The sequence below is a fragment of the Chroicocephalus ridibundus genome, chromosome 3, assembly GCF_963924245.1.
Source record: "Chroicocephalus ridibundus chromosome 3, bChrRid1.1, whole genome shotgun sequence".
Taxonomy (NCBI): Eukaryota; Metazoa; Chordata; class Aves; order Charadriiformes; family Laridae; genus Chroicocephalus; species Chroicocephalus ridibundus.
The window spans coordinates 60,316,369-60,328,946 of record NC_086286.1 but is presented as its reverse complement, the minus strand read 5'-3'; the positions used below and the strand labels follow the sequence as shown (position 1 = coordinate 60,328,946).

The 12,578-nt window shown below is 39.8% G+C and overlaps 1 protein-coding gene across 1 annotated transcript in view; it reads left to right on the top strand.

The window, feature by feature from the left end:
- The window catches only part of CNKSR3 (CNKSR family member 3), a 62,876-nt gene that overhangs the window by 42,544 nt on the left and 7,754 nt on the right, over positions 1-12,578 (top strand). The window contains exons 5-10 of the mRNA XM_063329348.1: positions 2,640-2,681; positions 4,537-4,656; positions 6,383-6,442; positions 9,148-9,216; positions 9,968-10,114; positions 11,876-12,000. Coding sequence (XP_063185418.1) covers positions 2,640-2,681; positions 4,537-4,656; positions 6,383-6,442; positions 9,148-9,216; positions 9,968-10,114; positions 11,876-12,000 — 563 coding nt within the window. The remainder of the gene's footprint in view (positions 1-2,639; positions 2,682-4,536; positions 4,657-6,382; positions 6,443-9,147; positions 9,217-9,967; positions 10,115-11,875; positions 12,001-12,578) is intronic.

The window sequence follows — 12,578 nt, the reverse complement described above, 5'->3', positions numbered from 1 at the left end:
GTGGTTTAAAGGCTACCCATATTTTCTTGAGCTTTAATCAGAAGAGGGTTAGTTTTTGAAACAGTTGGTCTGAATTTTAAGATTTTTCAAGTTCCAAACAACATGTTGAAAAACAGTTATCAGTGCTAACTCTAAACAAAAATATGACTCCGTTGGTTATTATACCCATGCTTGCAAACTCCTTAGGTCTTGTCCCATACAGAGCGTTTGAGCCATCAGATGGGAAATGCTGCATGAAACAGAAAGAGCTGCCACCTTTATGATACAAATCCTACTAACTAGGCGGCTTCTGCCCATAGCATGAGATCAGTGTTTTGTTTCGAAACTTCCCATTTATCTGCTGTGTGATGAGCACTCATATTGGTAACACTAAAAGAACACGTAACAACTGTGGCAGTCTTGGCAAATGACATCATTTTGCTTTCTGAATAATACTGCCTGTCTTTGAAACCATTCTGACAGTGGGCCACTGTTTTGGCTGTGAAACACGGTGTGCAGGCGTCAGCTCCTGCCGAACTTGCTCATAGCCATTAATCTGTGGCCCTATGTTGTTTGAACTCTGAAGAGTCACGTCCTGTGACATGGGTGATTCTCTCCCCGTTTTGGGGGAATGATGTCAAAGGACAGAAACATCCTGTGAATCGTCAAGCTATGGTGATACCCAATTATATCAGTTGGATCATTGTGAAAGGATAGTGTCTGGGTATTATAAGTTCAAAGGCACAGAAGTTTGGCTTGCTGCTGAATGCCCTTCTTGTTTGGGCCTGTGTGTGTGCAATTGCAGAAAGTCAGTGATTTACAGCTACAGACTTAACAGATTGTGAAGTAGAACAGTAAGTATTTCTAGCAGCAGATGGTGTTCACCCAAGAGTGCTACAGGAACTGAGATATGAGATTGCTGAACTGTATTAATAAAACTACTAAAAATGGTGCCTAATCTGTCCGTTAAATCAGCCTTTGATGGCAGGGGAATGGAAGTTGGTGAATACAACCCCAGCCTCTTAAAAAGCGTTAGAGTACTGCTCTGCCAAATTGATATGAGCTATAGTAAAGAATGGGATTGGTACATAAGAGAAAAAGCATTAATGGGGGAAGAATCGACGCTGTTTTGTACTGGGACACTGCAGATACATTGGAATGATCCGACGGAGTCTACTGACATGGAAGAGATAAATACAACTAAAAAAATCTTTAGGTGAGTTTTTAGACTTCAGAAGTATTTCTTATTAGGGAACTGAGTGTAGGAATAAATGGTCAGTTCTCATAGTGGAGAAAAGACCAGTGTGGCTCTTGGGGAACCAATGCTGCACCGCATAATTGGTAATGATGTGTAAAAGTGGGTGAATAATAAAGCAATGGAGGAATGCAGTAAGATTCCAGTTCACTTTAATGACAGCTATATAGATACAAGGAACAGAGTTTACTCCACTGTTTCTTAAAGTATTATTTTAACCTTAAAGTTTGCCATAAAAATCAGTGTAAATAGAAATGGAGTGAAAGGACTTTGCAATGTTGAGCAACTGGGCTGCATGATGATAGGTGACATTCACTATTGATTCACACAGATGAATTTAGCAGAGAGAAATTATGCTGATGCACAACGATGGAGTCTAAACTTTGTAGTAGTGTTCAGGAAAAGTCTTGAAGCCTTTGGTGACAGAATGTAAAAAGTGTGAGCTCAGTTCCTTGGTGGCCATTAAAACAGTGAACAAGGTGTTAAGACTTATGAAAACATAAGAGAGAACATAGCTGAGCTGTTTTATATATCCCTGGTGTGTCTGTATCTGGAGGACATTTTTTTTTGGATTTCTGTATTTAAAAAGCACAGACTAGACCTAGGAAGGGACAGAAGTGTTGAGGATGGTTAGAAATATGGAACCACTTCACAGCTCCTGGATGCATCTCTCGGGCATTGTGTGGTAGTTATGCAGGTTGAGATGTCAATGGCAAATATCATTAAACTTGTTTAAATGCATGGGGGTTGGGGTTTTTCTCCTTAGATATTGTAAATCTTGTTACATTATTTACTTGCTGTTTTAACTTTTTAATCTGAGAATCTAATACCATTCTGTATTTCAGCTGTTCTTGCAGAAAACAATGATGACTTCTGTAGTCTGTTACGTGAACTTGTTTCAGTTCAAAGACTTTTGTACCTGGGCTGTGTAAATAATGCTTTGTATGCAGTCTTCTGGCCCTCAGGAATGTCATCGATAGCATATTTTTAAAAATCACTTTCCTTGCTGTTTTTAACAATGTGTTTTAGATCCATTTTGGTGCCTGGGACAGAGGAGTGCCCGAGTAAGGGTTTATCGGTGTAAGGCAAGCTCATGTTCCTGGCCTTCTAAGAGTCTAGTTTTATTGTGCAGGGTTCTGCTTTTCTGGAATAATTTGCTGCTGTAATTGAATCCCGTGTTCTCTTAGTTTTCAAGGTTTATTATTGCTTTCTACCAGGGCCAGAAAATAGTTGTTTAACAGTACATTTGAGCCCTACTGGGTGAAACTAATCTGATTAATCCCTGCAGCATAAATATCTCTATTTCAGTTTGAGGTTAAAGTGGCAGTTTTGCAGTGTTTTCAGAGATGATGTTTTTATACGCTTGTTGGTTAACGTAGGGCTTGTGTTTTTGGTTTGTTTTTAGGACTGCACTGTGGCTGACATGGAAGATAAAGTTCAGACTGTAGTAAGTACACGTTTCTGTTAAAACTCAGCTGCCTGCACTCACATTTATTTTGGTGACTTCTATGGTGACTGTACTGACAACAACTTTCAATCTGAGACATATAAGCATATCATGCTAGTAAACATTGTTATGGGCCATTTTGTGAATATTCTTTACTGTAGAGAAAAGCAATGAAATTGTAACAGATGGGAGTCAAGTATTCCTTGAAGCTTCATTGCAGAGCTATTTTTTTTTTCCCCAAGAGAATCTAGACCTCAAATTTTCAAGGGAAGGGTAGTACTGTAGAAAGTTCATAGGCTAAATAAACCAATTATGCCTGCGACGTGTACTTAGTGCCTTCATAAGCATACACCATGCCTTATAAAGCTGCTTCATGTAAAAGAACTGCCCTGCCACAGAACCGAAGTTTGGTCTCTGATTGTACTTGAGCTTGAAAGATCTGAGTTTTCAGGGCTGTTTGAAGCAGGCTTGTGACCAAATGAGGAGCGTAATGGAATGCTTTTTATATTTTGTAACAGTTAATCATCGCTTCCTGCTTTTGACATGAACGAGGCTGTGGTCTTTGATAAGGCCTTCCGCTAGCTCATAGATGCTTAGGAATTTAGTAGCACAATAACTAAAAATAATTTTGTCCGTAAATAATGAGACCACGTAAAAGGGAGTTTTTTGCATCTTTCTTTTTCCATTTGTGCACACCCACTTTGGAAGTAGGTATTGTTGTTTGGAGTTCCCTTGTTTGAGCAGTTCCTCGCATTCACACTTAAGCATTGTTTTGATTTATTTTATTGCTGCTCTATAAATCTCATGTAAAACAAAATAAAACAAAAAACGTTGGAACTGTTGTTTCCAGGGACCATTGTAATCCAAACGAATGTCTTCCTACAAGACAGCTCCCCCCACCCTGTAATTACATATATCCACTTCGAAGGATTTAAACCCCTGTGAAAGGTGGCTTACAGTGCTGATTCCCAGATTGTGTATAACTAACTACTGTACTGTATACTAATCCTCCCTCCCCTCTCCTTTAAGCTTTTGTAACCTACTTTGAATTTCAGCATTGCTTCAGTTAATGTCAAGACCCAGAACATACTGTGGGGCATTAGTGAAATTTATGAGTGTAGGGACAGCACAGATTTGTGACTGTGATTTCCCCCCCCCCCCCCTTCTGATTAATTCGCTATGCTTCTAGTTAGAAGTTCTACAAGACAAAGCCATTCTGCCTCTGACTTTACTGCCATGCTCACACAAAAAGTCAGAATTTGCCTTTAGTTATAACGTTGGCTTAGGATCAGTTATGTTTTGGTCAAAAGGAAATATGACCCTTGCTTTCGTAAGCATTCCAGAAGAGGTCAGCTCAGAGGCACAGTGGAAAGAAGTAATGCTGAAATGCTTTAAGTGCTAGATGTCCTACCTTATACTGTAAAGATTTGTGCAGATAAGTCAGTGGCCAGAATCTTTTTTTTTTTTTTTAATGACACATGGCCAATTTTGTTCTCATAGCAGAAATAAAGAACAAAGTGAAAAACTGTCAGTTGGTCCCACAAGGAATCATCAAAATGTTTCAGTATTTTAATGGATTATATTTTGGTTAAAGCAAACAAACCCCCAGACCCATTACTTTGCTATGTTTTGTGCATTTATTTTTTTAAACAGAGGATGTGTTGGCCTCTGTTGGCGATGATGAAGTGGCACTAATGGTGTAAAATAGATCTGTACAAACAATTTTTCGATTCTTAACTATGCTTTATTAGTGGGACAAGTTTTAGAACTAATTTCACTTCCATTTTTGAAAAATGATAGAGGAAAAAGTCAGGAGAGAAATTTTGTAACTGTTTTTTGTCTGTTCTCATTGTAGGCCAAGACTTTAAATGGCATTTGCGATAAAGCCATCCGATCAACTACAGATCCATTGATGAGCCAGTGTGCGTGTCTGGAGGAGGTTCATTTAACCAACATTAAACCTGGGGAAGGCCTGGTAAGAACTGATTCTGGAGTGTCCTGATGTCCCAGTGTTTAATAGGTAGTCTTGTGAGCCACTGCGTGTGTGTGTGTATAGCAAGATATTTCAAAACTACTAATATCCTATGGGGAACGGAAAGAGGCATGGGGAGAAGCTCTGAAGGTTAATTGTCAGTTGGTGTGCTGGAGCGCCTGCCAGAGATGGGTATGCATGTTAATATGCTTGATCCCAAATATAACTTTTGATGAAGTGTTGCAGGTTTGTTTCTTAACCAGGTTATTGGGGCATTTACAGATGCTTGTGAAATCAGACATTTTATTTTCGCAGGTTACCTTAACCACCTGTTTTTCGGGCAGGGGAGGGAGAAGGTAATGAGAAATGGTGTTTGCGTTTCTAAAAGACACGTATTTGTGTGCGTTTATAGCAAGATTGTGAAGAACTTGATGGTTTTTGAGGGTTGCTGTTAACAGGAATACGAGAAATCCTTTTAAATGTTCCGAGGTTGTGTAATATTACTGAATCTAGTTTGTTCAGTGAATGCTGCTTAGCTGAGTGCAGGTTATGAGAAACTGAGTTTGAAATCTTGGTGGATTTTCTGGCTGGGGAACAGGCATGTTAGAATGAGTTGGAGGGAATTTAAATTCTTAAATGTAAAGACCTCCTGGTCTCAAAGGCAGAAGAGAGGAACGCTTTTAGAGGAAGGTTTACAGTCTTACTGTACTATGTAGCTTTACCTAGGCCACTGGATTTGACTGAGTGCATTCTTCTTTGTTAATGCACAAGCTACAACGAAGCAGAGTCAGCCTAGCTTGGACCAAGTGAGAAATGAGGACATAGGTGCACACAACTGGATACCAACAAGCAAACAGGGAAGGGAATTGGCTGGAGAGGAAGGGGCAAAAAAATATTGTATTTTGCCTTGTACTTCTAACCATGTGTGGTAACTTCAGGCAGATAAAGCTGCCTAAGACTGCTGAATAACATCTAGTTGTGTACAGCTCAGTGTGAATGCTTCTAACAACAGACGTAGGTAGGAAAAGTAGAGATGTGTTTGTTCATAAACGGTGAAACCAATGTACTGGTCACATCTTGTGGGGAAATCTGTGCAATTACTAGTTAATAGACTGTTGGTGATTTTTAATTTGGTGTTCATATGGTCAACACCTACTTCATCTGTATTTTTCCTTGCATTTACACCAAGCATTAACAAATACAGCCACAAATACTTAGTTCTGCCAGAACTTTCATTGCTTATGTCAGCACTGTGGTTACAAGGCAGTCTGTATATTGACTTGCCAAGAGAAATTGTAGAAGAACATGTAGGCAATATTTGTAGCCCACCTGTAAGTGTGCTTTGTATGGAGAGAGAGCTGATGACCATCTAGTAAACCTGTAATTCTCTAGTGCAGACAGGGCAGTAAAGAAATAAAGTTTTCTTCAAGGCCAAAGACCAACAAGGCAGCAAGCCCAGGTATTACCAACTAAGACAGTGTTTCTAAATTGCATTCCATATATTAGTTTTTTCAAGTCATCATAAATATTATAATTAATTACAGTAGAAGTGATCTGTGGAGAGGTTTAGAATGTTGTGATATTAGACCACACACTTTTCTAGGGCAAATGTGTGAATTGTTAAGTGTTTTTAATAATGTTTTGAGTCTGTTGCCAGCAGTTGTTTAATCAGATAAGTTATGTGGTTTTTTGCCTTTAAACTTGTTTTTCATTTTCTGCTTACATTTAGGGAATGTACATCAAATCAACTTATGATGGATTACATGTAATTACTGGAACTACAGAGAATGTAAGTGAAGTAAATGTAGATTAACTCAGGCTATATGGGAGTAGCTTTGAGTTAGTTTGACTTTTTTACTGTTTTTCCCTGATACTACTACTTTAAATACTTTGATGCATCATTTGTTTATCCACAATTTGTAAATATTTGTGTCTGTATGTTTCACTGTTAGTCTAATTAAACCAGTTTCTGCAAGTACACAAGCTAGTTCAAATGCTTGGCATTAAAATAATTGCTTTAATAAGTTACTGTATCTGCTGTTCTGAGCGCTTGTGGTATCTTGCTTAACAAAGTCTTGAATGTATTTGCTCTCTGCTGGCAAAGGCAATCTGCCCTAATGGGAACACTTAGGTGGTAGTGTGCTAAATTCAGTAATGAGTAATGAAATCAATGAGCTGTCCAGTGACAAAATTACCTTGCACTGTAAAAAGACTATGAAAAAGTAAGACTTTAAGAGTGGTCTGTTGGAAGGAAATGGTTGGCATGATAGGCAACTGTATTTTTTGCTGCAGATGGTTGCTTGCTTTATTCTGACACTGTGAGTTCTCTGTAGCTGAGACTTTCATGGGCAGTTATTGCAGTGGACCTCTGGCCAGCAGCTGAGTCTGTGGTGTTGTCAGACATGGCACGCTACACGAACAGTGGCTGAAAGAAAAAGGAGTAGAGGAACTTGGCTGCTGCAGCAATGCCTTTTTTCTTTTTCTTTTTTTTTTTGTGAATAGGAAAGAGCCAGTGGTTCTAGTTGTACCCCTGCCAAATCCAGGGGCCAGGGAGGAGTGGGTGGAAATCTGTGCTTGCAGTTCAGAGTGAAAACCAAAAGCTTGTATAGCTTTTATGCTATTGCCCTGGCATAACTCTGTATGGGGTCTGAAACATAGACCGAGGCCACTTTATCACCAATTGCAACATCTGATAAATGTGAAAGAATCCAACACTGACTGCCGCCAAACTCCCTGTGCATGTAGATCTCATTTTGGAGGCCAGGAGTTGGGGCTGTATTGCTTCTATAGCTTTGAGTGTTGACCTAAGCTTCCACTTTTTTTTTTTTTTTTTTTTTTTGGAGTACTGGCTCTTCAACACTAGCTCTTCCTTTGGGGAAGCTCTTTCCTTTGGAGCAGCAAAGCTTGAGAAGTGACAGAGCTGCAAACAACCGGTCTTTCTGGTGGCATGGGATCAGGCTGGGTCTTAGCTCAATTTTCTTGCTAGGTTTGAAATGGTATTTTAGTAGCTATCCCCAGAAGCTGGTGACTTGGAATACAGTGGAATTGCACGCCAAAATTAACAGTACTGTACATTGGAAGGACTGGGGAAGTCTGTGCATTTGATACCGTTCAGCCAAGAGGATTCCTAATTTGTACCTCCTACTTGTGACTTCCTGCGTCACGTTCACCTAGATCTAAACTTTGCTCTTTTCTGTGTTCTCACAATGCGATTGCAGTGTCTTCTGTGCTTGCTGGCACTTGTTGTAGGACTCCTCTGTGTAAGGGTCCCCCACCCTCCTCCAGACAGGCTGTTGATCGCCCAAAGGACAGCTTGAAATGAGCTTTGTTTTTCACGAACTTGACTTTGGCCCAGCATTTTTTCCTGATCTTGGTTGACTCATATATATGCAGCCTTCCACAGAAGCATTTCCTCTCAAAGGAAGTGAGAAGACAATGAAGAAATGGGGTTACTCATGATAGCTGGAGCCTCCCACAAATTCCCCCATGTTGTCTTCCCTTGTTGCACTGTTTATTCCTACACTTCCTCCTAATAAAAAAGTTACTTGAGCCTCTGAAGGTGTGATGATGAGAAGGGAGTCCTTAATCGAAGTCCTTAGTTCTGAAGTCATTAGGAAGACTGGCCTGGTGCCAGGTGGTTACTCATGGGGTGGGTGGAGTGGGAGGAGAAGTTGCCCCGTGATCAGGGTGCAATATACCAAGGTAGTATGCCCGTGCACTTTGGGTGTTGTCAAGGCTGGTCAGAGTTGGTGTGTTAATAGCAGTGAAACCAGTTTCAATAACTGCAGTGGTAGCTGGTGTGTGGCACCAGCTGTAGATAAATCTAAATAAATATTGACACATTTAGCTGTTCCTTGCTAATGGTTTCCTACCTGTCTACACACACTTGATGTGTGCAAGCATACCTTTTATCTGTTAACCTGATGATGCAGGCAGGTAATTCCACATTAAAGTTGGTATCTCTTATTTAGATTAGGCAACAAAAAGGGAAAGTCAAATAGACTGATTTTGTGGGTTGGAGGGTTTTTGGTCCTTTGTTCTGTACCTTCCAAATCTTAGTGTATTTTTTTTTTTTTTAAAATCAGTATACGCTTATTTAAAAGCTAAGTTTAAGAGAGTTGTTGTTTTAGGAGTGAAGTCTTCTTTTCAGTCCTCTCACACTGCTGTCTGAAACTACAGTACAAATTGGAGGCAAAAAGACAGCAGAGACTGTCCCATGACTTAGGTACAATTTGGCTTGTGACAGTTGTAGGCTATGCCTTTTCCCTTTCCCTCTAGTTCCCCCAGTGTAAAAAATAAATCATAAGTTGTATTTGTTTTGCATTTATCAAGTCATCATTACATTCTCAACGATGTAATGTGTGATCTATCTCTGCAAAAATTTTCATCACTGCTCCTCGTTATAGATACAGCCTTTGACTTAGCTTGGTGAGGGTTGTTATGGGAGGGAGGAAAACCTGCTGAAGTACATGCCTCTTGTTTTCTTCTTTATAGTCCCCTGCTGATCGTTCTCAGAAGATTCATGCTGGTGATGAAGTGATCCAGGTTAATCGGCAAACTGTGGTTAGTAATAAACAGGTTTACGTTTATCTTCCCTTAAACTTGCTCTGCAAAGTTCACTCCCCACACATTTTGAATGGATGGGGTCAGGAGACGGTTCTAGTATTTTCCTGTTGAAGTCTTTGAGGCTTTTTAACATTTTGCTTTCAAGACAAATTTTACTTGGATTTGAAATTATTTCTTTGCGGTGTTTTGATAAAATAAATATGCAATATTCTGTGTTTAAACACTGTCTGCATCACCTGTTATATTTAAGGCCTGATTTAAAATGCATTGTTACAATCTACTGGAATGCAGATAAAAACCACTTTAAAACACTCAAGTATTTGTCAAATCGTTTGCATCTGGGAACGTAGATGGAAAAAATGACATTTTTGCTTAGTGAAGGTAAGCAATGCCTTTCAATGTGAGAAAGAAACATGACAGTAGTTGTTCACTGTGAATCCCTGTGTTACTTAATTTGACCACATCCACTCATCCTTTTAGGACTGTAGCTGAGGTATAAAGAGCATTACTTAATACCTCAAAGTTTAATTTACAGCTTAGAGATCTTTTTTTGAAACAAAACAAAGATGATCCTTCCAAAAAAGCAGCTTTCCAATTTTTTTTTCCTGCATTCTGGCTTTTTTGGGTCTCTCTTCTCATTAAGTTCATGTTAAAACAGACAGTTTGACTTGGGGGATTTAGTTTTTTTCTTGTTTGTTTGCTTTCAGAAAAGCAATGCGAGATAAAAGATGTCTTTATTCTCTTCCAGGTTGGATGGCAACTAAAAAACCTGGTGGCAAAGTTGCGAGAGAATCCTGCTGGAGTTAGGCTGCTGCTTAAGAAACGTCCCACCGGCTCTTTCCATTTCACTCCTGCTCCACTAAAGAACCTGCGCTGGAAACCACCCTTGGTCCAGGTGAGAGGCTGCCAGCTCAACTGTAACATCGGGATGGGAATGCCTTGGTTGCAACATGAAAAAGAGAAATACCAGAAATGCTCCCAGGGACTCATGTTTAAGTATAGGTCAAGAAAGGTTAAGTGAAATGGCTCTGTCCTCTTCTGGTTCTTAGATGAAAGGGAAAATGTTCCTGTTTTTGTTTTGTTTTGTTACCCTCGATAGTGCCCTCTTGGTACACAAAGGGACTAGGTGTGTTGAGCATTTTAATCAGTCAGCATGCCACTGGGAGAACTTATCTGAGGCAAAACTGCTGATACGTATGGAATTCATCAGCATAGAGTAATAAATGCTTCCTCTGTTAAGCAGAGTGTTATGTTTTTGCCGAAATAACTTAGATTATTCTGTATATTTGTCCTCTTTTTAGCCTGGTGAAGGATGGGAAAGAGTGAGTGTTTTTTCAAGAAGTTATACAAATACTTATTTAAATAAAGATTTGGTTGTTGGGCAATTCAGATTGGGTAATGAGCAGACAGAGAACATGAAGTTAATACATTAAATAACTATGTTGAGGAATGACATGTTGTATTAGGAAGCTTAAGGCTTAATGCCTACAGGAGGAAATAACCAAATTGACTCTAAACTGATTACCTGAAATAAAGAAAACCAAGGAGAATTCCCATTTCTACTTCTGTTCTGACACAAGTGACTACAGCTGTGAGGAAGATTTATCAACCTGTGAAATACCAGTGGCTATCGCAAGTCTTGAGGCAAGCAGATTTCTCTCAAACTGGGTAGAGGATGCACGCTTGACTCCTTTCTCATCCTTCCTCTCACCAGTGCCTGCGTCTTGTTTTTGTGGCATTGTGCCTGCCATTTAATCAGACCCCAAACCACCACCCCCCTCTGAGCTTTCCAGGGTTACCCAAAGCAAAGAATATGTTACTGGTGTGAAGAGCTGGGCCGGGATATAGTCTCTGGCAAGCAGTGTTTCCTTGGGGGAATGAGTAATTGGAGAAGCCTGTTGACAGGTCCGGGTTCCGGTGTACTGACGGGTAAGAGGCAGATGCTTGTGCATGGGTGCCATTAACTGAGTGGCCAGAGTGAAGGCCTGGGCAGGTCCTTGACAAAAAGGGGAGGATGCAGTTCTCTTGCCTGACAAAGCTAAAAGGGTCCTTCAAGCCTTTGCTCTCCTAGAGGCAGACAGGAGCCTGGCAAGATACTGGGAACATACAAGTGCGAGCCACAGAGAGCTAAATGTCAGACTTGCTCAGATGAGCGATACCAAATATATTTTTCCTTTGCTTCCCTTACCCTAGTTATATCACTTGATGCAATTTGTGGTGAACTTTACCACATTCCTGCCTGTGCCCGTGCTCCCGCCCTTGGATTGTATAGAATAAGGGTAGCGTGAGCTGGCTTTGTAAGTGTTGCAGATCCTATCTGTATTTAACAAATTGCATACTTTTAATGGATCTAAAAATAGAAGGGGGTTTGTCTCTATTGCTTTTTCTGTCTATGGAATTTGCAGGAAAAATAGAACTGGAAAGAGCAAAATATTCTTGAGCAATGCATTACCTGTGATGGAATTTCTGTAGGAGGGACTGCAAAGCTAGCCTAAACTGGGGGTGAAGGAAAATGTAAATGCTAAGAGTTTTTAATGTGTTCATGAAGCACAGAAATAGTTCACTAGGGGTTGAAACAGTACTATTTATTATTGAATTATCTTTTTGTGAACGATAAATCAGTGCTCAGATGTTTGATAGCTGTCTAACATTTCAGACCAGCCCTCTGCCAACTTCAACCCAGTCACCAGAAAGCACCATGGATACCTCACTGAAAAAAGAGAAGCCAGCCATTTTGGATCTGTACATACCACCTCCACCAGCTGTTCCGTATTCTCCTCGGTATGCAAATAAATATGCACTACTGAACAAAAAACTCCTTTATAACACTTGTTTCTGAGCTGGCTTGCTGTCAGAGCTCTGTGCAAATTCGCTTGAGGAAATTGCAGATCTCGCAGACTTTCTTCTAGTTGCTTAAATGCATACAATTTCTTAAGCTTATGTTTAAATGCATAAACTACCAGGATTGTAATAGATTTTATTATTAGAAGATTGTGTGCCACATAGATCAGAGTTGTTCCCAAAACGTGAAGGGATGTCATCCCTAGTTTTGTTGTGGGGTTACGTTTTTGATTTTGTTTAAATCTGACGGCACATAGCAAGAAGTCATTTTTGTCTGTAATTTTTTCCACTGTTTGTTTTTTTTTTGGTGTGGGTTTTTTGTGTGTGTGTTTTTTTTGTTTGGTTGGGTTTTTTTTAGCAAGTTAAGTAACTATTGTGGGAGTTAGGATAGAAAAGAACTTGGCTTAAATTTTTAATCTTGCAAGCTGTATAAAACGAGAATGTTTCCACTGAAGGAAAGGGAGAGTCGATTATTTCAACTTTATTTTTTTTCTTGCGGTGTAAGCTATAAAAATGCA